Here is a 26,186-nt window from a genome sequence, read left to right as displayed (position 1 = left end):
GAATAGAGGGTGGGGGTCGGATGTTTCTTTCTCACTTGCAGGCTACATCTGGCCCAGCACCTGTTGTTGTATGACTGATAAGTTGTGAATGGGTTTTGTAAATATCGAATTGTTTCTCTTGTGTAAGAAACCAAAATGTAATTAAGAGCCAAATGGATGATAGCTATGTGAAGCAGGAAGAAAATGTTCAGATGGGAAAGTGAAGGGGGGAGAGGAGAGGGAAGGAAGGGAAAAGGAAACAGGAAAACAGAAAGAAAAAATGGAAACAGCCTTTGTAAGTAAGGAAGAGATGAAGGGTTGAAGGGAGGAGAGGGGAATGGGAAAAAAAGAATGAAGATACATCATGTATAAGTACAAAGTCCCTCTGATGAATGCGATCATTATGTATATCAAAAGAGTACCAGTAGAATTAATTTGAAAATAGAGAGTTGGGAAAAAACAAAAAACATTATTTCATGGCATATCAAAATTATATGAAATTCACACTCCAGTGTCCATAAAATAAAATTTTATTGAAACACAGCTGTACTTTCTCCTTTACGTACTATATTAGTTACTTTCTATTGTTGGGACAAAATACCCCATGCCCAAATTTAAGGAAGGAATAATTTATTTAACTCACAGTTTGTAGAGGTTTCAGTCCAAGGCAGAGTGGCATGGCAGAGGGCAGCAGTTCAAGACCGGCAGAAGACAACAATAACAACAAGAGCAAAAAGGGGGAGAAGAAGCCTCTTTTCTTCCTTTGCACTGTAAAAAGACTACCTGCCTGGTGGGGTGTAGTGCTCATGCCATCTCCCTTCCCTCCTCTTGCACAGGCTCAAGATGTTGATAAAGTGAGGACTCTGGCCCTCTGCTGAGTCACTTAGTTAAACATCTAAACTTATGAAGTTGATACAGTGACTCAACCATTACAACATTCTGGAGCAAACAGAAGCCCGGTAGCATGTCCATTACACCCCAGGATGTACAGCTGCTGAGTTGCTTAGTTAAGCTTCTAAACCTCTCAAGCTGATGCAATGTGTCAACTATTACACATATCCAGCTACAATGGCACAGTTGAGTAGCTGTAACAAAACTTATGATTCTCAAAACCTAAAACATTTACTCTCTGGTCCTTCACAGGAGAAACTGGCCAACCACTAAAGTAGATGAATAAGTAGAGAGCCTTATTCATACTCCCTGTACTAGTTTGCTAGGACTGCTGCAAAATGTACCACCAACTGGGTGTGTTAAAACAACATTTATTGCCCCCCTGGTTCTGGAGTCTGGAGGTCCAAGTCAAAATGTTGTCAGGGTTGTGTTCTCTGCCAGACTCAGGTTAGAGTCCTTCGTGCCTCTTGCTAGCATTTAGTGGTAAGCAGCAATGCTTTTCCTTTTGCAGTTGTGTTAGTCCAGTGCCTGCTTGCAGCCTCACACAGTTGTCTTTATCTCATTTTCTCCCCATGTGTGTCCAGTTTCCCCCTTTATAAGGACACTAGTCACATTTGGTTAGGAAAGACCTTATCTTCACATAAGGTGACCTGCTCAGGTATTACATCACAGGTATGTTCAGAGGGTTCAACAGCAATGTCTTTGGGGGCGGACACAATGCAAATCACAAGACTCTTGCCACTGTTGTGTGTTGATCTGCCATTATCAGGACTCTCTTTTGTTTCCCTGCCTGCCTTCCTTGGTTCCTCCATCTCCCTCTTTTCTTCCTCTTGTGCCCTTGCATTATTCACTACACTTTCCAGAAACATTTATGAAGTTGCTACTCTGTTCTCACCCACCAGCATGCTACAAAGTAGAAAACCTTCTAAGAATTACCCTCTGGACTCCATAAACCTAGACTGCAATGCAAAAGATAATGACCTACATTAAGTTTTAGTAAAAGTGTTTGTAGAATTTTAAGGATTTCTCCAAATACTAAATAATAATCTTTTAAAATCGCTAATGTGGCCCTATTACTTATGATACCACAGTTGTTAACTCAAAAATTATAGATGCTGACATATATAGCATTTGCGTATGGACTTTCCTCACTGTTGTTTTAAAATCAAAACTTACAGAAATATTCTGCCTCTCCTTTTTGCCCCAATTCCTTCAAACCATGTTCCCTTCAGCACTGACTATTTCAAGTCGGTGAAGGACAATGGTGCATGACCCGACCTTGAGTGGGGCCTTTTGCCTGCTTTAGTGCATTAACATGGATGGCTTCAGGGATGGAGCTCTTTGCCACTTGGAACCTTTTATCTGAAATGTTGCTTTTTGTTATGTCTTCTTTGAGGCTCTTTGTTGTTCTCTGTCTTCCTGGCACTAATTGGCTACATTCTAATACTGTCCTGAAGTGCATGAAATGTGTTCTGACAGCTACTCCTCCTTGTCACTCCCTGGAGCACAGTGTCCTCCATTCTCACCCGATTCTCCTTGCAGAGTTGAGGTGAAGATCCAGCAGATGGACTGGGTCTGTCATGGCCACAATGGTGGGGACCATGGCAGGGGTGCGGTATTGTCCAAGTCTTACTGTTTCACTGCTGTGCAGGTTGTAAACCGTGGCTCCCTCCTGCTGTCTGCAGAGTCAGAGCTTCCTGCTGGCTGACTGGGTGGGAAATGTCCAAGCTCCACCCTGGCGGGAAGGAGAGTGAGTACTAAAGTGTTCCACGTTTTCCACAGGTCATATCTTCTGCATAGGGTTCGTGGTTATAGCTGATCAGGACTCCTATGCCCTTCTCAGTCTTTCTTCTACTGAGCCCTTTACTTCTGTGATCTCTTCGACGTAGTTCACTATGAATGGAAAGGCTCCTTAGCTTTTATAAGTGATGCTGAGTTAGAAGAAATCAATATTTGTTTATTTTTTATTTTTATTTTTTATTAATACATGTTTGCTGCACACAGTGATTATATTCCTTGTGTGGTGTTGGTACTTGTGCATAATACATCTCAATTCCTTTTTTCATCTTCTTTGCCTCCCTCCATTTCTGGATCCCTGTCTCACTTGTGAAAGCTCTCTATTTCCTGTTACCTTTTATTTTGCTCTTTATTTATACCTTGGGTTTCTCATGTAAGAGAAGTAACACAATATTTAAGCTGTGAGTGAAATTATCACAGAAAATAGTACTGGGAAATCAACAAATGGATTCATATCAAATTAAAAAGCCTCTGCACAGCCAAAGAAACTATGAACAGAGTGAAAAAAAAAAGCGCACAGAATGGTAAAAAAAAGTTTTTCCTGCTAGTCCTCAGACAGAGGACTAATATCTAGAATATATAAAGAACTCAACTTTAATCTGTTAAAGAACCCTTGACACTGATATTTTGAGACTAGAACAACCTCAGTTGTAAATTTTTAAGTGAATTTCACATTGTGCCCCGATGATCCCGGAGTACAAGTGTCATAGCACAGTCTATCCTAGGAATATTTCTGAGAGCCAATAGAGTCCTGACTTGACCACTTAGTAATAAGAACATTAAGAAAACTTGATTAAGTCACTCACCCTGTTTCTTAATATACCTCAGTGAGATGAATTATTCCTTCATATGGTTTCTTAGAAGTCCAACAATACGTGCCAAGGGATTTTAGGAACAGACAGTTTTGTGTAAGTGTTAGATGGTATTATGAGCATTGTCACTCGTTAAAAATAAGCTCTGAGAATTCCAGAGACATTTTCTTGTTGGTGAAATAAGCAAAGGCACAGTTATCATTGGTGTTAATTTCGTTTAGGTTTAGACTTGACCACTGATTCTGCAGTTATGGTTTCTGGGACAGGAGCATCAATCTTACTAGAGAGTATGCTCACAATGCAAACTCTTGGGCCAGGATAAATTCTTATCCCTGCTAAATCACAGCTCAGCCGTTTTTGTTTACCAAGCTCTGTATTTGACATCATGCCACTAAAAGCTGAATCCCATTGGCTTACCGTTATCCCTAAATGGATATGAGTGGGCTCTGGTTTTGCTAATGTTTTTCACCAGGGAAGATGTGGAAGAGCTTCTGAAAGACAGAAATGTGTACCCTGAGGATTGAGATGCCACTATTCATTGTCTTTCCACAGCAGGCCTGCCAGCTGTGTGCCATTTTCCAGCACAGGCATAGAGCCTAAGATTGCAGGTCCTTGAACACAAATTGATCGGCAGTTGTGGTGAGGTTCAGTCTTAAGGTCTCCTTGAGAAAGATGGTGCTCCATACTTGAGTGACATGGTAACAGCTGAATGAGACAACTGGTAATCTAGTGAAATTCAGTAGAGCTCCACTGAGCATGATTCCTGTTCTGACCACCTCTGAACATCAGGGTTTTTTTTTTCCCCCTCTAACAACCTTAGTCTTTCTTACATGGAAATCCATCAATTCATGAGGCTAGGCTGCCTTTTAGGTGCTATGCCAGATCTGAGAAAACCAGGGGCCCACCACATCCCCTATGCACACCCCTGATGCCTCTGGACTACATGGTGTATCTGTCAAGATAGACAGGTAGATGATAGTTCCTTGAATAAAGTGAAAACCAGAGGTATAAGTTGAATTAAGGTAGGGGAGGGAAAGTGGTAGGGAAAACATTAGAGGGATCATAGTGCTGTCAGGGTGACCCACAAGGGCAGAGGCATGTGGTAGGTGTTAAATTAATATTTATTGGATAAATGAAGAAGGAATGAATTTTGGGTTTGTGGAGATAACTATCTGGCCTAGTTTATGAGAAGCTGTCTTATCCCAGATGAACAGACATTATGCTTTGATTGAGTGAACTATTAGGTATGTTTAGTTTTAAATGCAGACATAAATAGATTTGATCTTTCTATGGCTTGAATTTCCTCCCATCAGCTTTCCCTTAATTATCCACAAGTGTTCCAAGCCTTCATTAGCTAAATAGGATGCAGATGATGGTCATTAGTCTAGGATATAAATCCTGCTGGCACATTCAATGGCTTTTCACTTGGCTAATTGAAATTTTCAGTATTCATGGATTACAAGAAAACACTGTAATTTTATCATTTATTTGGGTGTATAATTTTTTTCCTTTAGTTGGTGTTTTATAATTATGCAGTTAAAAAAATAAATGTGGATGCCACACTTTGCCTGGAGGGTATACCAGTATTTCAGTGCATAAATATCAATGCGTGTCTGCTAAAATATAAAAACAAAACAGATATTCATAGTTTTGTGAAGAAATCCTAGAACCAGCCTCTTAAACGGTCTGAGGAAGCTTCCAAGTAGTGAGCACTTTGGGGCCCCATTAATTTAATGGAAGAGACTTCCAAATTGTTAGTAATATGAACAGGGCTAGTCCTGACGTCTACCAATGAGTAAGAAATCATCCAGAGTGCCTGTGAGTGCAAATCAGAGGTGTGAAATGGAGACGCTTTATGCAGACATCATCCCTCAATGGCTCTTAGCATTCAGGTGTCTTTGACTATTCATCAGAACTAGAGAGCCTCTGCCTGGTGGCATTGGACTATGGGTACAAAACCCAACCACCCACAGGCACACATACATGAAGGGGATGCCGGAAATAGAAGTTTGCAAAAACATTGCTTTCTCAGAGGTTCAGCCTCTCAATTCCTTAATTTTTATAATTCAGTACTTAAGCTGTTCCAGTTTAATCATGTGTCGTATATTTGCTGTTTTTAAAATATAAATCTTATTTATAAGATTTATAGACATTACATAGCAGAAATTGGCTCAGTGAAGGTATGGTTATTGCAGCTCTTTCTCTAAACTTAATTTAATGGAAATAAGCAACACTGTAACCATTCTCTGAAGTAAACTTTCTCTAACAAAGAAGTTTAGTATAGGTGGAGTCTCTTTTCACTGTTCAATGACTTTATAAAATATTGCCATCAGTTGGAACTGGATAAAGTAGCTCACCTCCTAGAAGTGGCTTTTCACTTGGCTAATTGAATGCTGGATTGGGTGAACCATCCTGTTATGGTTGATACATTGTGTCAACTTAAGGAGTCTAGAAGTGTAACTAAGTAACTCAGCTGTTCTACATCCTGGGGTGAAAAGGACATGCCCTTCTGCTCTTGGACGTTGTTCATTGTGTCATCTTGAGAAGTTTTGAAGGTTAGCTATGTGACTCAGCAGGGATCCAGGTCCTTACCTTGTATTCATCTGAGCCTTTGCAAGAGGAGGGCACGAAGATACTGTGGGCCTAAGTGGATAGTGGATATACAATATAAGGAGGGAAAGAGGCTTGCTCGCTCCCCTTTTTGCTCTTGCTGCTTTTGCTGTCTTGTGCCTCCTTGAAGTTTTGCCCCTGTGCCCTGCCACCTGCCTTGGAGTGAGCTGATTATAAACTGGAACCTCCATAAGCTGTGAGCTAAATAAACCTTTCGTTCCTTAATTTTAGGTGCTGAGTATTTTGTCTCAGCAATGAGAGAAAAGTAACCAAGACACATTCATTACCTATCTTCCATCTGTCTGTTTGACCAAGGACTTATTAGGGGTAATTTTTCATCCCAAATTACTTCTCCTTCTGGGTCAAAGAAGGAAAAGTAATTTGGCCCACTTAGAATATTTTTGCAAATGGAGAGACATGCTTATGCTCCTGTGTCTTCTAAGTTAATCATTACTGTGCCTCAAAGTCAAATGTAAAGGCATAATTAGTGCTTTGGTGGATTCTCTGTTGGTATGGTTAATTTTCAGTGTCAACTTCACAGAATAAAGGTGTCAGTCCATTTGAGGGGGCCCAAGGGAGATTTTCTGGGGTGAGGTTGCAAGGTTAAAGGTCACACATGTTGCTAGACATCAGCAACAGCAGCAGGCAGCATGGAGCAGAGCAGAGAGCAAGAGCAGGAGAGCCAGAACAAGAGCCACCTGTGTCTTATTGTACAATTTTTATACAGGTTGTTATCTCATGTTTACATTCTTACATACTGTGGTAACCAGCACACATGTGATTACCTGTGTTAAGTCATCATTACATAACTTTAGCCCACTGTGTGCCTGCACTAGACAGGCAGGGTCATGTCTTCAGGTGTCCTTAGATACCCCTGAGATTTGAAACAGTCTAAGTAGCTCCCCACAGAAAGGATGCCCTGACAGCTGAGTAAATACTACTTCTATGAGTCATGCATAAGTGTAGCATTTGATTTAGAAGACTGAGTAAGGAAGATGTCCTCACCAATGGAGGTCCCCATCGTACAAATTCATTGAGGGCTGGAAGAGAAGAGAAAGGTGGAGGAAGGGTAAATTTTTTCCTGCCTCTCTTCTTGAGTTGGGAATCTTCCACTTTCAGACTTCAGAGCCCCTGCTTCTTGGGCCTTTGGATTCGGGAACTTACCTCTACCCTACCTCCAACCCCTAGTTCTTAGGCTTTGGACCTTGGAGTAGAGCTACGCCAAGGGCTGCCCTGGTTCCCAGGTCTTCAGACTCAGGTGGAATTGCACCTTTAGCTTCCCTGGTCCTCCAGCCTGCAGAGGGCTTACTGTGGGACTTCTCAGCCTCCTGAGTTCTGTGAGCCAACTCCCGTAATAAATCTACTCTGGCATATGGAGATATTGTGAAAAGAGCCCTGACTAGTACACCTATAAGACTCTCTTCCTCAGTAGGTAATTAAGAGTTGACCTTGTTAATCAGTCAAATGTCTCTCAGCAGATGGAGAAAAGAAGTAGGCAGTATGCTTGCTCTGTGCCTGACAAAACCAAACAACACGCCTGTGAAAATCAGGCTAGATTTTTTCACATTAGCAGGGGATCTCGTGACCTACACAGGAATGAATCCATATTTCTTCAATTTATGGTGAAAAATTCAAGAGCTCAGGGCCAGTGGTCCATTTTAAGCTCTATTATGGTTTACATGTAAAATACCCACCCCCTCCAAGTCTCATGTGTTCTGAGGTGGGGCTTTCGGAAGGTGAGAGTGTCATGAGGGTGTTGTACTCGTCAGTGGACTCATCCATTGATAAATTTATAGCTAAATGTGCTCCTAAGAGGTGGGGCCTGGTTGGAAAAAGTTGTGTCACTAGGAGCTGCCTTTAGAGTGTGCGTCTCCCTCACTGGCTTCTCTCTGCTTCCTGGTTGTCATGGTGGAGCAGCTCTCCTTGCCATGCCATCCGCCATGATTTTTCTGCCTTTTAGCCAGGCGACTATGGACTAAATCACTGGAAACCCAAGTCATGAGCCAAATTAAACCTCTTTAAGTTGTGACTGTCAGGTATTTTGTACCACTGATGGCAAGGCTGAACTAATACAAACTCCCCAGGAAATCTATTAAGAAGGGGCAAGAATTAGGTCTAGACTCTTGAGCAAATGGTCTCTTTGCTTTTGTGTTCAAAATGCTATCATAGGGCCAGGGATATAAACGTCTGCCTGGGAAGCACAAGGTCCTGAGTTTGATTCCCAGTACCAAAAAAAAAAAAAAAAAAAAAAAAAAAATGCTATCAAAAGACCAGCAAATTTTTAGCCATGGTAAAGAGTCACCTAGAGTAAATCAGCCACAGCTCAGATTTGTCCTGGATAGAAGTATGTCAAAGTGAAATGTAGCTTCACGAAGATCACTCCACTGCTGAGTTCTGCTTGATGAGTGGTCTTATCTCTCAGTCCTCTTGGGAGCTTGCCTTTGGCTGGCAAGAGCCATGTGCTTCCTTTCCAGGGCAGCCTTTTGTATCACCCCAGCTTGGGATGAGTCCATCTCAGCTTCAGAGCTCCTGTTTGGTCAGCTGAGACCTCTCTTGAGTTGTAGCACAGCTCGGCCTCTTCCTGTGCTCCACCCTGCATCCTTCCCTTTCCTTCTATAAGCAATGACTTGAGCACATACCCCATAAAGCTTCTGTATGCTCATTTCCATCTCTCACTCTGCTTTGTAGGAAGTCTAACCTATGACCCGTATCTTCAGATCTTTTCCCTTCATCACGAGTACCCAGTGTCCTCATGACCTTACTCTTCATTTTCTGTCAAACATGCTTTCAAATTTATTTTTAAAAAACTGAATGACCAACATTTGCTTTTGGAAAGAATTTGATAAATGTATCCTCCTTAAGGATTAAGAGACCTATGAAACACTATCTGTGAAATATCTAGTTTCTTTCTCTGTAGTGACCTCTACACTTTTACAACCCTCATGAGTTGACTATCTTGATTCTGGCCTTATGCTAAAAACAGAGCTCCTATAAGTGACTTCTCAGCCATCTATATATAAATGGACCAAAGCAATGCCTTACCTTTCTAAATTTATTTGGGGAAATTGCTAAAATTGTCTATGTCTAATGCAGTTCACCTCATGCTAGTCACTCTGCTAACAGGGTTAGAAGTCAATGCTTTCAAAAAGCCATTGTGCTTTATTGTGCTTGTACTTTTGTATCAAATGCAGCATTATGCAAACTTTGGTGCAGATGACTCATTAGGAGTTTCCTCTTCAGTAGAAAAATATTGTGAAGGTCACAGCATGGGTAAACCACCGTGTTTTGAGTCTTTCATTTTCAGTGATTAAAATGAAGAAGTTATTGGAAGGCTTAGATAGCCCACCCCAAGTCATTTACAATAGCTGCCATTAGGAAACCGGAATGCCAAGTTAGCCTTTTAAAGAGAATGCAATGAGACTGACCATGCATATAACTGAAATCCCTTTTGAAAATGGCTAAATTAAGGGTATGGACCATCACTGATCCGTGCCACTCTCTGGTTCACTCTCATTCTGGGTGTTAAGATTTTCCTGCATAGTTGTCCTTTGGCTTTATACAGATGCAACCTTTCGAGCTACTTGTATCATTTCTTTTCTTTTTTAATGAAGCTAGTTTCACCTAGCTCTGACATTCATTTCTCCTTCAAACATATTTTTAGGTCACCTGAGACTGTTCATGGAAGTTGAATGATATTGTTTAATTTCTAAGATCATTTCCCCTGGGGTTACTGTGCTAATGTCTAAATTCTTAGACGTGTTTCTTAATTTACTCTCCCTAGGGTAGCAGCGCTGGTATATCTTAAACTTAGTTAAAAATGCAATTATGATCCCTTGAGTTGCCCCCACATGGAGTCCCCCGCAGCTGGAAGTGGGTCCTCTACAGATTCTGACTCCTGTTTAGGATAGAGAATAACACTTGAATTCAGGGGCAGGAAGAGAAATTCCTACCACCAACCTGCTTTTTTTCTTTCTGGAAAAATATTATTGTATTCCCCAGGGAATTGGGATCATTTCTATAACAAGTCCCTTTAGAAGTTAGATCATGTGATCTCAGCTAGGGGTAGTTTTGTCCCCAGGGCACTTTGGGAGACATTTTCAGTTGTCACGACTAAGATGAGTGGAATTGAGTTCCTGGAATCTGGTGAGTAGAAGCCAGAGAGGCTGCAGAACATACTACAGGGTAATTTATAGCTCATCCTGAGTGTTCCAATTTGGGCAGAGTGGATTTGGGGAATGGTGATGAGCAGACACATTTTAATATCCAGGGAAATCAGGAGAGACACAGGAAGTCAGGTCCACTCTGGGCTGGATTGAACAGGGAAAGTCAATATCATTCCACTTTGGTGGTTCTGATGTGTTTACTATTTCCTGTTTTGCAGACCACCATTTTCAGCACACTGGGCAGTGAGAAGTCCTTATCTGACTGCAAAAAGGTAAGTCAGCATCCAAAAATTCCAGCATTCAGTCTGAGGAAGTCTCAGAGTTGGTGATGTTCCACGAAAAGCTGTGGTGTCCATGAGAGTGTTCTGATGGCGTATTATGAACCTTTCTTTCTTCAGAGATGGAAATGTGAATAGTTCATTTGCAGGATGTGGGGAACCACATTATTGTTCGACAGCATTTTGTTATAGGGAAGCTCTGGTTCCATGTATTTCTATCTCACTAGCATCTGACATTTTATTCCATAAGACGAGCATCAGGGGATTTGAGAGCAAGCTTTGTAACTACATTTACAGGCTTCTACATCTGTGTTTGCAAATTTAAATCTAATAAAAAATCTGATATGATAGTGAAATGATTTTGTATTTTGAAACCTGATCATATAGCATAAAAATCTGGTTTGGGTTCACTACCGTTGAGTTTGAAAAGACATCATGCTTTGCAAAAGGATTAGCTTCAGTAGCATCTGATGGAAGATGTCCCTGTAATAGATCATGTCTGCAGACTGCCTGCTATGACAGCGTGGCGAATCCCCCACCTCACGGGCCAGCGGTCACTTTTATCTGCCTCTTTAATCTCAGATTTAACTAGATCTGCTCCTTCTGGGGGTTTGGGCGGAAACAAGTGATTTTGCAGTCCAGACAACTCAAATAAATTCTTTGACCCTGCCTATTGATATGGAAAACCAGGTGCATAAAGAGTTGACCTGCCTCTAATATATGTTACTCAGCATTTCTTAGCATTTTATACTGTGACATTGTCTGGTATGCTGCTTCTTTTTTTAATGTTGCTTGATGTGGAAGTGGGTAGCAGAGATATTTATCTTTAGAGGTGTTGTGAGGTCTCACTGCTCTGAATAGTATCCATTTTGTCATTTTGATGGTTTTTAGAGGCCTATTACATCTCTACCTTGATTGAGTCCTGCTATGTCTGTCTTGATGTCTACATTGAGTTGGGAGCTGTTTGAGAGTTAGCGCTATGTATTATTTTTAGAATCATAGATCTTGGAGAACAGAGAGACTTAGGGGACCTCTCGTCTTACCTGTTTCCCAGGGTGGGACTGCTTTTGATATTATTTATAGACAGACCTTTAGCTTCTACCTTAATTCCTGTTGAGAGGGAAGCTGATGCTCCCGGTTGTTCACTAGTGAGGTAATCCAAAAATTGGTTTGCCATTTTCCAGACCAGTATTTACCTCCTTTAGGGTTATTATTTAAATGTGGAAGTATTTAATATGCTAATGATTTTCCTTGTCATTTCTAATAGTGATACAGGGGAAGGAAACTTCTGACCTGCTAGATGTCTGGGATGAATTCGTGTTCTCTTAAAATTGAAGAATGAATTTTAGGAACAATGGAGGTTAAGAGCAGAATATATTTATTGATGGAAAGAAAGCTTCTGTCTGAGAGAGAGAGACAGAAGGGACCTGAGTGGGTTGCCAAGGAACCTGCCTTTTCTAGGGAATTTTATAGAGCAAATCCATGGCATGAGACAGATCCAAGGTGGGAAACATGGGAACTCGTTAGGTGAGCATGAGATGGGACAAAACTATGTCAGCCAATAAGATTACAAACACAATTGCTCAGGTAAAATTGATTATATCAGGATCAAATAGGGAAGTGAGTCATGTAGCAAGCAGGCATGAATACAGAACAGGGTCTTTCCTGTAGAGGGTTAGTGAGTTACTGAGTCTTTTTGGCTTTCTCAAGGTTATAGAGACCTATTTAGAATATCAATCCCTGATGCATATCCTTAGGGAGGTGTGTAAGTGCATTTGTTTTATCTTTTGTCTTGAGGTCTGGCCCATGGCTGGAGGTGTCTGTCTCCCCCACAGTTGCAAGGTATCTCATCCTCTGCACTGGCTTCTTTGAGAGCTTAGCCCTATCTGGCTGCCTATAATATTTCTATCTAACTTAGCTGTCTACTACAACAGGACATTGATAGCGTTGACTTCTAAGATCATGGACTATGGAGACCTAGCTGTCTGGTTGTGAAACTTGGCTCTGTCACTTAGTATGTTACAAAACTTACAGGCATCTCATTTTTGTCATCTGTAAAGTGGGGGTAATAATTGTACTCACTCCATAGAGTATATTAATTAGACACATAAAGTGCTTACAACAATGCAGAACACATAAATAAGTGCTGATTGGCTATTTTTATTGCTTTTAGACCATGTAATCTTTTTTATTGGACTGTACATAAATTTTATTTTATTCAGTTATTTTTTATGAGTGCATGTTTGCATTATGTAATGATTACATTCGCTGTGGGGAGTTGGTTCATGTACATAACAGATCTCCGTGCTTTATCTCATCCCCTTTCTGTCCTTTCCCTCTCTCCTCCCTCCACCTCTTGATCTTCTTCCCATTTGAAAAAGTGCTCCCTTCTTCCTATTATCTGTCTTTTATTTTGCTCTTTATTTCTATTTTGAGTTTCTCGTATACACTATGTGACATTTAAGTTTGTGTGTCTAATTTATTTCGCTTAAGTTTATGGCATCTGGGTGCATCCATTTTCCTACAAAAGTCTCAAGTTTATCCTTTTTACAGCCGTGTAGTACTCCATTTGTATAAATACATTTTTTCTATCCATTCATCCATTAATGGGCATGTGTACCATTTCCTTTTGCACAGTGTTATTGATGCCAGGAGTTGGGTATCATTCCCCTGATGTAGCCCGTACGGTATAAATCAGTGTAGAACTTCTCACTCTTAATTCAGAAAGCTCAGTTTATACACCCGGTGGATGTCAGGTACAACATAAGGGGTGGGTATGACAGGAGGGCAAGCTGTAAGCTTTCTTGGGTGTAGCACTAGCAAGCTACCGAAGTGTGAGATGTCAGTTTCCATTTATGAGCCATATCTACTGTTGGCCACTTGAAGTTTGAAGTTTTGCATATGCCCCTGTGACATTTCCACATAAGCTGCTATTAAGAATGATTCTTGTTTATATCTATGCACATGATTCTTTGAGTATAAATGTGGGGCACTTCATATATCCCTGTTTTAATAATTTTGATCTATCAAGCTAACTTATAAACCCAGTCTGTTCTTCAGCCTATTTACTACATCTCCCAGCTCTGTGTAATACACAAATCAGAGTACCATGGTTCCTTATCCATCTCAGCTAAGTATTTGCTGAGCACCATCTATGTGACACACACAGGAATGTCCTGGTGAACAAGTCATGCATGTATTTTCTTTACTTTCATGAGACTAATAGATACTCATTAAACAAGTAATTAGCACAATCCTATGGATAGAAATACTGTTATTTTAAGTTGGGAGTTTATAGACCCTCATACCAGGAGTTCTTCACCTAATCAAGAGGCCAGGGAACACTGCCTAAAGGAAATGATGTTCAAGCACAGAATCAGAGAATGAGTGATGCTGGGCTGCATGAACACAAGGCAGAGGTGGGAGAATAGCAAGTGTGAAGATCCTGAGGCGAGGAGGGGAGGACTATAGAAAACAAAGTGCCTGTAAGTTACAACTGGAAATGGAGAAGGTGAGCAGTGAGCTGAAAAGAAGGGTTATCAGGAGGGCCTGGTGCAGGAATATCGAGCTGTATTTATTCTAAAGGTAATAAGAAAATTTAAACGGGCTGGAATTTGAGAAAACAGGTGTGTGCAGCATAGTAAGATCTTTACCTTAGGATCACTTGGTTGCCAGCAGAGGGATGAGCAAGACCTTTGACATGAAGGGTAGGGATAAGGTTGCTGCTGTCATCTAGGCAAGAGATGGTAACAGCCATGAACAGAATCATTGGGAGTGGAGGCCAAGAAAACTGGGGGGATAAAATCAATAGGAAAGAATCATATTTTGGATATGTGGGAGAGGAAGGAGCTCAGGATGATTTCTAGACTGCTGACATGGGAAACTGACTTGGTATTTGTGCTATTTTTGGAGAGGAGAACTGTTCAGGGAAGAAGTTGATGAGTTCAGATTGGCACATGTCAATTTTGTGGTATTTGTGAGATCTCTTGGTAAGGGTAACCAGCAGAGAGCTGAGCTGAGTTCAGGACAGCGTTCTGAATATGGGAGGAACATGCATATGGAAAATGACAGAGTGAGTGGGAATGTGTGAGACCACCCAGAGAAGATGAGTAGAGTCAGTTGAAGGAGGAGAGTCTGCAAGAACCTTGAGAAGAGTTAATGTAGAGCTGGGAGAAGTCTATGAAGTTTGAAAGAAAGCCAGAAACTCTGTAGGCACGCCTGCAATCCTAGCGCTCTGAGAGCCTGAGGGGGGAGGATTGCAAGTTCAAGCCCAGCCTGGGCAACTTAATGACTTAGATAGAACCTTTCCTTAAAATAAGAAATCAAAAAAGGGCTTAGGATTTAACTCTGTGTGAAGGCCCTAGGTTCAATTCCCAGTACTGTAAAAAAAAAAAAAAAAAAAAATGGAGTGCCTTGGAAATCAATAAAAAAGTAGTACTAACTAGTCTCAAAACTTTGTTGATATGTTAAGCAAAATAAAGACAGTAATGTCCACTAGTTCTATTAATACCATGGGCTATTGCTGGTTTTTATTTCTATCAAGATGTTGGGCATAGAAGCCAGATTGCAGTGGGTTTCAGAATGCGAGGGGTGAAGAAATAGAAGGTAAAAGAGGCTTCCTCAAAAGAAATTATTGCTAAAGGAAGGAAAGAGATAAGTAGCTGGATAAAGGTTATGGGGCTGAAGGATTATATTTTAAGGTGAGACATTTATGTGTGCTTAAATGCTGTAAGAAAGAAGTCACCAGAGAAGGGAAGGGTGAGTGTCCAAGAAGAGAGAGGCAAATACCCACCGAGTGAGGTCACTGAGAACACCTAAGACTTTGGATGCAAACACAGAGTTAAGCTGAGCTAGTTGGGGGGCACCCCTTGCCCGGTAATAGGATGGAGGGGGGAAGGGGTAGAATTCATGTGCGTAGGAGCTATGGAAGCTAGGAACCAAAAATGCCAGAAATTCAGGCATGCAGTTAAATGACCCTGATCAAATTATCTACCTTTCTCTTTTGTTTTTGGCAGGAAGGTGCAAGGATTGTTTGATCCCTTTGAATCTGCACAACTGTATCATTCAATCATGAATATTTAGAAAAGGAACATAATACGTTGCTTAAATAGATCATATTTTTTCCCATTTTATATACAGGGAAATCCAGAGGGGCTTTGACATTAAGTTGCCCATTAAGTCATTAAGTTGCCCATATCTTTAATGCTAAGATATATTATTTCTTTAATATTTCTTGAATCTATAGATGTTCCTATATGGTATTTTGCACAGATAGTGCTATTCATGTGAACAGAATTTTGATCTACTACAAGAAAGTCACTCGTGAATAATGTCTCAAATAATGCAAATTCTTTTGAGCCTAAGTTCCTATGCCTACCTTGGTGTTCCACAGAACATGTCCAATTGTGAACAAATTTCTTCCACGTTCTGAATATTCTTCTCTTATTTTACCGCCTTGGTTAAGGCTCCACCATCTCAAACTTGAAACCTTGCTGTCATCACTGAGTTCTCCATGCACTTCTCACATCCACCCAGCGTCCACACCATGAATCTCACTTCATAATGTCTCTAGAATCCTTTCCTCCCTCCTTGCTCCACCTTATACTATGTTTGCCCTTATCTACTTCATTTTCCAAAAGACTGTTAGAGTTACTTTCCAAAAAGCAAACAACAGTTCATGCAACAGTTCAGCTCAAACTGTTCCTTAAGAACATGTAAGAGATTTGAGTTTTATTTAAAATAAACTTCACCGCCCCTGAAAAGTCATTCCTATTCACACTGTCTCCCGTTCCAACCCACCTTGAGAGGTCATAGCTGCGTTATTGATGTCCATGTGTTGGGCATAGAAGCCAGATTGCAAGGGGCTGGGGATTTAGCTCAGCGGCAAAGCGCCTGCCTGGCAAGTGCAAGGTCGTGAGTTTGGTTCCCGGTACCGGAGAAAAACCAAAAAAAAAAGAAGCCAGATTGCAGTGGGCTTAGGTGGCTGGAGTCTGGTTGTCTTGAGGTGACTGTTCCTCCATGTGTTAACGCTTTGATGACTTTGCGCCTGTGTACAGACTGTTTTCTTTTCTGGAATGTTTTCCTCTACCTCTTGTTGGCCTGGAAAACTTTTACTCTTCCATGGAGTGACTTGTCCTTTGTTTTCTTGGCTTTTTAGATTTCCCCAGGAAAGATTAGAGGTCATACTTCCTGGGTTCATCACATTCTGTTCTTACTCTTAGTACAGGTTGAGTATCACTTATCTGAAATGCTTGGGACAAGAAATATTTCAGATTCTGGATTATTTTCTTTTGCAATATTTACATACACATAATGAGATACCTTGGGGACAGGATCCAAGCTTAAATATAAAATTTATTTATATAGCTGTCTCTTATAACCTGAAGATAATTTTATGTATTTTTAGAGCACCTGTGTTTTGACTATGACCTGTCATACGAAGTCAGGTATAAGGTTTTCCACTTGAGGCAGCCTGTTGGTGCTCAAACTGTTTTTGATTTTGGAACATTTCAGATTTCAAATATTGGAACTAGGGATGGTCAAGCTGAGTAACAGCTAGCACCAGTCACACAACTTGTCCAACATTCACTATGTTCCCAGCTTTTTAAGAAGTGCTTTATGTGCTCAGCCTCATTTGATTTTATGATAAGTCTTTGAAGTGAGTAACACTGTCATTGTCACTGTACAGATAAAGAAGCTGAGACTGAGAGGCGTTAAGGAACCTGCTTGAAGACTTTACCATGCACGCGTAGACGCTAGGGTCAGGATGTGTCTAATGCCAGGACCTTTGCTTTTAGTATTTTACTACCTCCTCTCACAAGATTTTAAATACTTATTTATGGTTCTTACTTCTCCTGAAACTGTTAGCCCTTGGCGGGGTAGGAACAATGACTGATTCTGTTAGTAATTGTCCAACAATGCCTTACAGTAGTAAGAACTCAGAGAGGTCTATTCAATGAATGGATTCACTATGTACATGAATGTCAATAAGTTTGAGCTCATTTTGGGACCATTTTGTTCTAAAAGGTAACCTTTTTTCCCTTTTCACAGGAGTTGAGAAAAGAATAATTATATTCAAGACTTATTTATGAAGGTCATCTCTGCACTAATATAAGGTGTTAATAAATAGCTGGGGAGATTGAAGTGTTTAGTTTAGCCAAAGATGGCAAGTCTCCCAGCCCTGCCTCCCAAACACTGCTTTATAGAGTTGTAAGAACCCTTGTTCTTATTTCCAGCCAAACCCAGTTTTCTCTTCAACTTAGAAAACCTAGAAACATCTAGAGGAGATGCATGAATTCATTCATTCATTCATTCATTCATTCATTCAGGTTTATTCATGGAATGTCTCCCATTATGAACAGTTGTTATTGTTAACATGTTCAGAGGATAAATGAATGTGCTGAGATGTGATAGGAGTTACTTCAGAGCCATTTTAAGGTGAACTCAAACACTACAGCATAGACTCAGTTCATTATCCTCACCACTTCCCTTGACAACCTCCCCATCCCATGCTCGTTCACGTTGACATCTGGAATGTATGTTAGGTAGATAAGCACCAAGGACAATCCTCAGCTGTGTCCACAGTGTCTCAAGCCACCTATTTTATGCCCATTGATGTTTATGTCTTTGTATCTTGGTGCTTCTACATCTCTCTGTGCAAGATGCTTGAGTTCAGTTAGGTTGACTCATTGGGTTTTGTGCGGGGCCATTCTGATAAAGTGCTACTGAAGGTGAAGTCTTTAAATTTGAAAATAATGTACAAAAAGACATCCTCACGCCTTTCCGGGTGACTGCTCCCTGGGGCACAATCAGAGAGAGGCTGGAGGTGATGGACAGGTGAGGGTGACAATGGGGTGAGCCTGAGGGGTAGTCAAATTCCAGGGAGGGACAACGTGTTTCACAAGTTACTTGGAAGTGAAAAGCAGTGATAGTCCCAGTTTGGTGCCACAGTGTCTTGCTTCATGGTGCTTTTATTTCTGTCTAGGTACAGTCATCTAGAATTGCGTCCAGAGCCTGTGTCAATAGTCATGAAAATGGGATCCACAAGTTAGAAGTTTATGTTTAAAATTCAACTCCCACTTGATGGTTTGTTTGACTTCCGTGTAGGAGGTCTCTGTTTCTTGCTCTGTATATCTCTCCCTTTTTGTTTCCCCACATTTCTGACACCTTAAACTCTCTATACATGGCAACCTTAAAAGGTAGTTTAGGAAATTATAATTTTAAAAATTATTTTTAAAGGTAGTTTAAAATACTTAGAAAAATTATACCTATCATGTACAAAAGTATTGGTTTTAGAATACATGGGAGCTTAAAGGAATCCCCTTCTGGGCAGTAGGGGTAACTCTGGGATTATTTGTGAGTGTGTTGTCTATTCTTTCCAGCCGAGGCACTGACATGAGTCCCTCCACTATTGTTAAAGATGTGCGTGTGCGATGAACTTGTGCCCATGGAGTGTCTTAGCCGCTGCATGAGGTTTTTTTCTTTTTGTTACTCACATAGACAAGGTAGTTTTCCCTCAGGGCAAGGCCAGTAAGATTGTAGAGAGTAACGGGCTCTGGGAATACGCAAGTGTTTCCGTGATGTTGATCTCTGGATAAACTCAGGCCAAGACAGAAATATCGTTGGTTAGTCTATTTACTGACAGTTGGTTCCTCAGCCTTTTGAAAGTGTACTATATCTGTCTTCCTCGTTTAGTGTCTAGATGGCGTTCACTGACCTCTCCGAGGCTGGTTGGGCGGATTCCCATGACTCCTGCTCTTGGCAGAATTTCCAGGCTGCCAGGTCATGGTGGCTTCTTCCCATGCCCCAGGAAAGGGCACAAACATGAAGTCAGCATCGAGGAAATTCCTCAGCTCTCCCCTGGAATGACAAAATCCCATGTTTCAGAGCAGTCACAGGCAAAGACTATCATTTCAAGTACGTTTAAATGCCGTTTATTTTTAAAATAAGTTTTGGGAAGTAACCAGGCTTCGTTTTGGCAGAGTGCTGGTTCTGCTGCTTTGCTGCGAGGCTCCAGGCCTGGCTTGTGGGAAGGAAGGTGCATGGTGCTGGATGCAGGGGCCCTGTGCCCTTTGGCTGGGCCTGCTCCTCCTTGTCTCCCCCAGCAGAAGAGCTCCTCATACTCATTTGCAGCGTTAAGGAGAAGAATAGGGATTTTGGGTCTCTTAGGTCTTACTGTCTGGCTTTGGTTTTTCTTGCTGCTTTTCTGTCCCACTCTCCCAAGAGGCAGAAGAGCACAGGCTCTGGAGCCCTATTTTAGTAATTGAAATCCTTGCTTGACCACCATGAGCTCTGCAGATGAATCATAAAACTTTCCTAGTAGTACAATGAATATCCATTTCTATATCTCCAGCATCTGCCACAATTTTGAGCTCACCGTGGACATTTAATAATGCTTGCTAACTTACAACTCTGGCCTAGTATTATTTCAACAAAGGCCTCCAGAGGAAAGCTTAAGACAGAAGAGAAAGGGAAAGCATCTCCTCTTTGTATGTCCTCTTACACATGTACTTAGAACACTCGTGTAGGAAACAATGCCTTCTGGCCTATTAGAGATGCAGAATGAGACGTAAAATACCCCTCTGTCTCAATAAATATGGATCCATTGCATTTTCTAAATATTAGTTCCTCTTGCCCTTTGCACTCTCCTACACTGGGGACAGGTCCTTTATGGTGTGCTCTTGCCTGAACAGAGGCAACTGTGTGGGAAGGGAGGGCCTATGGGCTCCTCTTTCATTGAAAGGGCGCATTGGTGGGTGGAGGCCCTGGGCTGATGAATAGGAGGAGCTATTGGAAATGTGCACTTTGCTCATAGTGTAGTAGCCATGGAGATAATTGCTTGGAGTGAATACTGGTGACTTTTCCATAATGCTGCAGTGTTATATCCCTAGGCTAGGAATTTTCTATCCTTAAGCTTATGATAATGAAATTTTCAAAGGGAAAAGGCACGTACATACAAGGTCAAACCAAGTAGTCATAGTTTACAGAATTAAAATCAGTTATTGAAAAGAACAGTCTCACGACCAGCACAAATGCATTGCCTGTTTCTGTGTATCCCCCACCCTCAGCAAAAATCAAGGCATACATTATTGTAATCATTGTTTTTTGGCAAGGTGTAATTTACACTGAGTGAAATGTAGTGATCTTAAGTTTAAAGCTTTATGACACTGATTTTTAAAATGTCACAGCAGAATCCCAACAGTAGCATTTACCTGGTGCCTTTCAGGCTGTGGGTCTCCCTGCCAACCACTCCAGTGCTGGAGCTCACCATTCATCTCTCCCAGTAGCTGCAAAGATCGTCACCGTCACTTGAGCATAAACAGCACATTCAGACCCGTGGTTTGTATGACTCCGTCATTATCTGCAGCCGTAATGCTGCTAATAAGAAGGAAGGTGGTGAAGGGCAAATGTCACGAAATAAGTTGCTGTAATCCCCCTTGAGATGTAATTATCATGGCTGCATCTGCAGGAAAAGAAGTTTCAAGTATGTGACCTTTACAGCTTGTGGTTCGGGCATAACGGCCCATGTAATACACATTTTAAGATATATTGGAAACAGTAGTAATTAGCAGTACTCCCCGTCCACATAGAGCAGCTACCATAGAACATGGACGTTTGTCATATTACCAGACTACCCAAACAGTTTAAAGGGACAGCAGAAATAAAGGAGTATTAGGCCTATGATACTGCAGTTTCTTGTGAATAAATGCTACAAAGTGTATTCTGTCCAGCCGTATAGTTGCTAGCTTGATTCTACTTCTTTCTTTGTTAAGTGGTAAAGGTATTGTGGTGATCTTTTGGATGGAAATTGTGTTTCCTTTTTGAGTTGCAGCTTTTCCTTTTGGTGGCTGAGCTTCAAGGGCACTAGAGCAACTTTTTGTCCTTCCATGTCATCTGCTTTCCTTTCAGATTTTTCAGTCTTACATAAACAATACTGGGCTATAGTTATTTAAATATTAGCACCACACACACACACACACACACACACACACATACACACAGACTTTAATTTTACATAATCCGTTCTGGAGGGCAAACTTTCACAGAGACATTTTATCTTGTTTTCCTAGTCTACAGCAAAGTCGCCTAGATTTAAAGAGAAACAGAAAAAATGGAAAGATGAATCAGTGTGAAGAATGGGGGAGAGTTCCTATAAACTGGGTCTTTCTCCTGGCTGCAATTCTCTTGATAAAAATGGAGCAGTCAGAATGTTTAATTTGCCTCAATGAAGAATGATCACTGTTGCTATTGTTGCCTGAAATAGGACCAAGTTACTCCATAATTGAGCTAATTGCAACTTCTGATTTAGTGGCTTTACTTCAAGTTTCCATGAATGATCTGCACTCTACATGCAAAAGAAGCAAAAGCAATCTCCCCTCCTCCTCTTCCTATGTTGATTGTTTTCCTTTATTATTTTAATTGTGTACGTTGATGACTGTTCTCATCCCCTAAATCGTTGCTCAGGCCAACCACAGCATGAGACATCTGGCTGTGTAATGGTGGCCTTGGGGCTGCTTGGTTAGGGGCCAGTGGCTGCAGTGAGTGTCCAGGACCCGTGGCAGGCTGTGCAGCCAGAGAAGGTAGAAAACATTTGAAGAAAAGTTACAGAGATTTATAGAGCTCTATGCGGGCCATTTCAGAATGTTGTCTTTCAAATCTCCTAGAGATAATGGGCCTTTCTAATAGAAAATCATGTAAAATATTTAACATATATCTGTATACCATAAGCTTCATGTACTGATAATAAATTGGTAATGGGCAATTGCCAAATCTTTGGTAATATGAGGTTGACTATAATGGATACGGAAAGTGAGCCCCAATAGATTAATTTTCTCATGTTTTAGGAGGGTTTTCTGACTCCAGTGAAATGCAATGCAAATCTACTTCTTTTAATCCTGCCTGTTAATAATAGTAATGATTTAAGAAAAATAGAGGATGTGAGGATACACCTGAAAGTCACAAAAGCATTGCTAATTTAACTGTTGCATTGTAAAATTGGAGTTAGAGGTAGAGTTTGTGACATTGCATGAAATCCTGAGCCTCCAAGGACCCTATAGTTCTGCCTTCCCTTTGGACAAGGGAGAGCTCTGTATCTCTTATCAAATTTTCATGCAACCTGTTTTTAATAGTTTAAATTTTATGTTTCTGCTCAACTCAACCAGCGCTAAGTGTCAGATTAGGCAAATTTAGTTTGACCCCTGAAGTATGCTTCCATTATTGAGATTTGGCTGCTTGAATATATTTGAGGATTAACAAAAAAAGATTTAGTTCTTTAGCATTTTATACTTACTATGCCTTTGAACACAGAAAGTTCATTGTGATGGAGAAAGAGGCTATTTTGGGCTTTTTAAGGAGAAAGAACCTAGCACCAGGTAATTTTGAAACTATAATTTTTAGCCTGGGCATCTCAATAAGTTTATATACATCTTTTTTCTTTTTTCTTTCTTCCTTTCTTCTTCCCCATTCTCTATTCAGCTTTCTCTGTTCCTTTTTCCCTCTTTTGTTCCCTGTCCCTCTTGTTTTTCATTCTTTCCCTCCTTCCTTCTTCCCTTCCTTCCTTCATTACATCAGGTGCAAGTAGCTATAACAAGGTATAGGTTATACATTGTTTTCATCCCCACACTCTACCCACCATAGACACTAAATTCATTCAAATCTTCTTCAGGCCCTGGTTGAGAGGATGGTTTGGATTCACCTCGATCCAGTTATTTAATTAATCAATACATGCTGGAAGGTCTTCAGGATTACTTAGAGGACAAAAGACAAATGAACCCATGTTACAGATGAGCTCATGTTTCTTCTCAGGGAAGCTAAAACTGTGCTTGGATAAATAAATGGCGAAAGAGTAAGCTCCATAATAAATGCATAAAGTAAATACTTTAATAGCAGAGAATAGGTTGTGAATTACCTTTTCTGGGAGAGCCACTAATGCATTCCTCTTCTCCCATTCTACATTCTTACTGAGGCAAAATCTAAATGCACCTGCGGATTACTAAACAGACCCTAACTCTGCTTGATGGCCAAAGGTGATTTATGTTCTAAGCGAAGGACTAGAGGGCGGTCTTCTCCAAGACTACCTGTCCCATGGAAATGAATGAGATAGCTCCTATGTTGCTAGCACTTCAACTATTGTCACAAGAGATCACAAGCTCTGTCCTGCTCTAGGGTTGAGCCTAAATTTAAAGATCTCCTCTAAAACCACAGACCACCTAGTCTGTGGAACTCCCTGTGTATGTTTGGGAAAAAATGATGCTGCTGGTATGGAATTGCAAGATAAGCAGGGAACTCAGTAAATGACTCAGTGGGAATTTTCCCCATGGGAAGGATAAAGAAAAGAGTGAACTGTTTTTCTGGCAAAGGAAACTGGTACTTAATATGAATATTGCAACTCTGGGCACACTTGGCTTTTCCCACTGGGGAGATCAAATGTGATCAAGGGAGGGCTGCTCTTCCAGAGCTGAACCTCCATGAGCTGGTGTCCAGCCGAGATGTCAAAGTGGCCCATATGCCTGGCAAGGAGAGCCCTTTAATTAATTAGCACCTTGAGCTGGCATCTTGCCACAAAAGCACCTGAACATGGTAGCTTGTGAAAAGAACTGCAGAGGACCTTCTCCAGCTCCCTGCTGCTCTCCGAAAAGCCAACCGTAAGCCGCCTGTCTCCATGCCATGTCTTCCTGGTGAGAGATCTGTCTCCACGTGGCATTCTTTGGCAAGCTGTTCCTCTCATGCTGTCCTAGAGGTGACACAAAGCTGAAAAGGAAGAGGCTGTTTTTTATTTCTGTTCAGAGAGCCATGAAAGTCAGCACCAGGAGCAGGCAGAAGGTGTCTACAAAAAGCTGCATTCCTGGCTGAATCAGAGCTTGTCCTCTCTCGTGGCTCTGGAAATGTCGAGGTGATGCAAGCAGGGAGAGATCTGGAGGCTCTTCAGTGTCATCAAGGTGATCTGGCACCTGAAAGGGGAATTTTCCCAAGGTTGAGATACAATACCTGACACCCGCAATTTAAAGGAGGAAAAGTTTACTTTGGCTCACGTTTTTAGCTTATATTCCATTGATTTTAAGGCAGGACCTCATGACAGGGGGGCGCAGAGGTGGAAAATCTGCTCATGCCCTGGGAAGCAGGAAGCAGAGAATCCAGGAAGGAGCCCGGAATGGGGATCTTTCTTCTAGGTCACGCCCCCTAGGCGGCGCCTCCTCCAACTGGACCCAACTCCTAATAGCAAGGCAGCCGCAAGCTTCCATAACCCAGTCACCTTCCAGACACACGGGGCTCTGAGGACATTTTAGACCTAAACCGTAACAAGGGGCATCGCCCCATTGTCTCCATGGTGATTTGGCCTCGAGTGTCGAAAGCAGTGTCACCAGGTATCTCAGCGGAGCATCCTTCAGGTATGCCCAGGTTTTGCCTGCCCTTCTAGCCATAGGCTAGGGAGGCCTGGGGCTGTGATGAATGCCTGTTGACAGACTTGTGTGGTTCCCTCAGGAAGGACTGACATGCACTCACCTTGCCTTACAGAGAGGTACTGGGGCAAAGGCAGTGGGACTGTAGTGAGGGCAGCTGACTGTGCAGCTTTGGGTCCTGATCCACCCCAGGGCATCTGCTTCCTTCTTCTGTTTTCAGTCCTGAGTCACTCTTCATCTTGGGAAATAGTTTTCTATGAGTGTTTCTTCAGTGATCCTCTTGACTTTCCGCAGCATCTGTAAAAATCTTTAAAGCTTCTAAAGAACATGAAAATATAACTTCAGACCTCACATGGGATCATTAAAAGTTGTAGATTTAGCAGTGACCATGAGCTATGTAGTATTTATATCGTTTAAAGCAGCATCAAGGTGATGCAATTCCCATTTCAGTTGTAACCACTGGATGACTGTGGACCCAAGTAGCCAATAGGAAATGCCGCCTCCAGCACTCATCAGGGATGCTTGATCCTGTTACCAAAGCTCTCTGAGCCTCCACTTCTTCATTTTGAAAAGCATGAGACCATAGCATCTACTTTGTGGAGTTAACTGTGCAATCATAACAGCAAACCCAAAGCCCAGGACCTCATAAGAGCCTCTCCAGCATTTCTGGATGTGGTTTCCTTGATCTAGAGACAGGTCTACCCATCTCCTGCACGGCATAGGTAGTGTCTCCCCCACTCAGTGCAACACCCAGCAGTGACACTGGAAAAAGATGACTATGTTGGCAACTCACATCGGAGAGGGCCACTCGGCCCCTTGCAGCAGCCCTGGCTGTGCAGTCTTGGCTGGTGCGCAGACCACTCCCCTTGGGTGGGTCCCACCCCCGTTTCCAGGAGGTGCTTTCCCAGGCACTGCTCTCCCTCTGAGAGGTTTGTTTCTCCGCTGTTACCTTCCTTAGCCGCAGATGAAGGTGGTGCTACGAACATGCCGTTTTTAGTGGTGCGGTTATTTTCTTCACTGCCCATCTGCTCATCGAATGGCCGCAGTCCCTTTTAACCCCATTCTCTGCAGCTGTCTCCAAAGCCTAGCTAGAGGCTCAGTCGTAACTCTTTTATTTCAAAAAATTCAGAGCCGCTCTTTTTTCTTTTTTACTGAAGTTTAACTTACATATAGAAAATGCACAGCTTCTAAGTGTACAGGCTCAAAACATTGCATAAGGTCCTAGGTACCCCGAACACAGATGCAAAGCTTTCCCGG

The 26,186-nt window shown here is 41.6% G+C and overlaps 1 protein-coding gene across 3 annotated transcripts in view; it reads left to right on the top strand.

Moving 5' to 3' along the window:
- Rasgef1b (RasGEF domain family, member 1B) overlaps positions 1 to 26,186 on the top strand; it is a 783,333-nt gene that overhangs the window by 416,434 nt on the left and 340,713 nt on the right. For all 3 annotated transcript variants that reach the window (XM_005388230.2, XM_013516120.1, XM_013516121.1), the window contains one exon: positions 10,471 to 10,524. In XM_005388230.2, coding sequence (XP_005388287.2) covers positions 10,471 to 10,524 — 54 coding nt within the window. The remainder of the gene's footprint in view (positions 1 to 10,470; positions 10,525 to 26,186) is intronic.

This window comes from Chinchilla lanigera, unplaced genomic scaffold (assembly GCF_000276665.1).
Source record: "Chinchilla lanigera isolate Chin_1 unplaced genomic scaffold, ChiLan1.0 scaffold00032, whole genome shotgun sequence".
NCBI classification, from domain to species: domain Eukaryota; kingdom Metazoa; phylum Chordata; class Mammalia; order Rodentia; family Chinchillidae; genus Chinchilla; species Chinchilla lanigera.
This window is presented reverse-complemented; position numbering and strand designations above follow the sequence as displayed.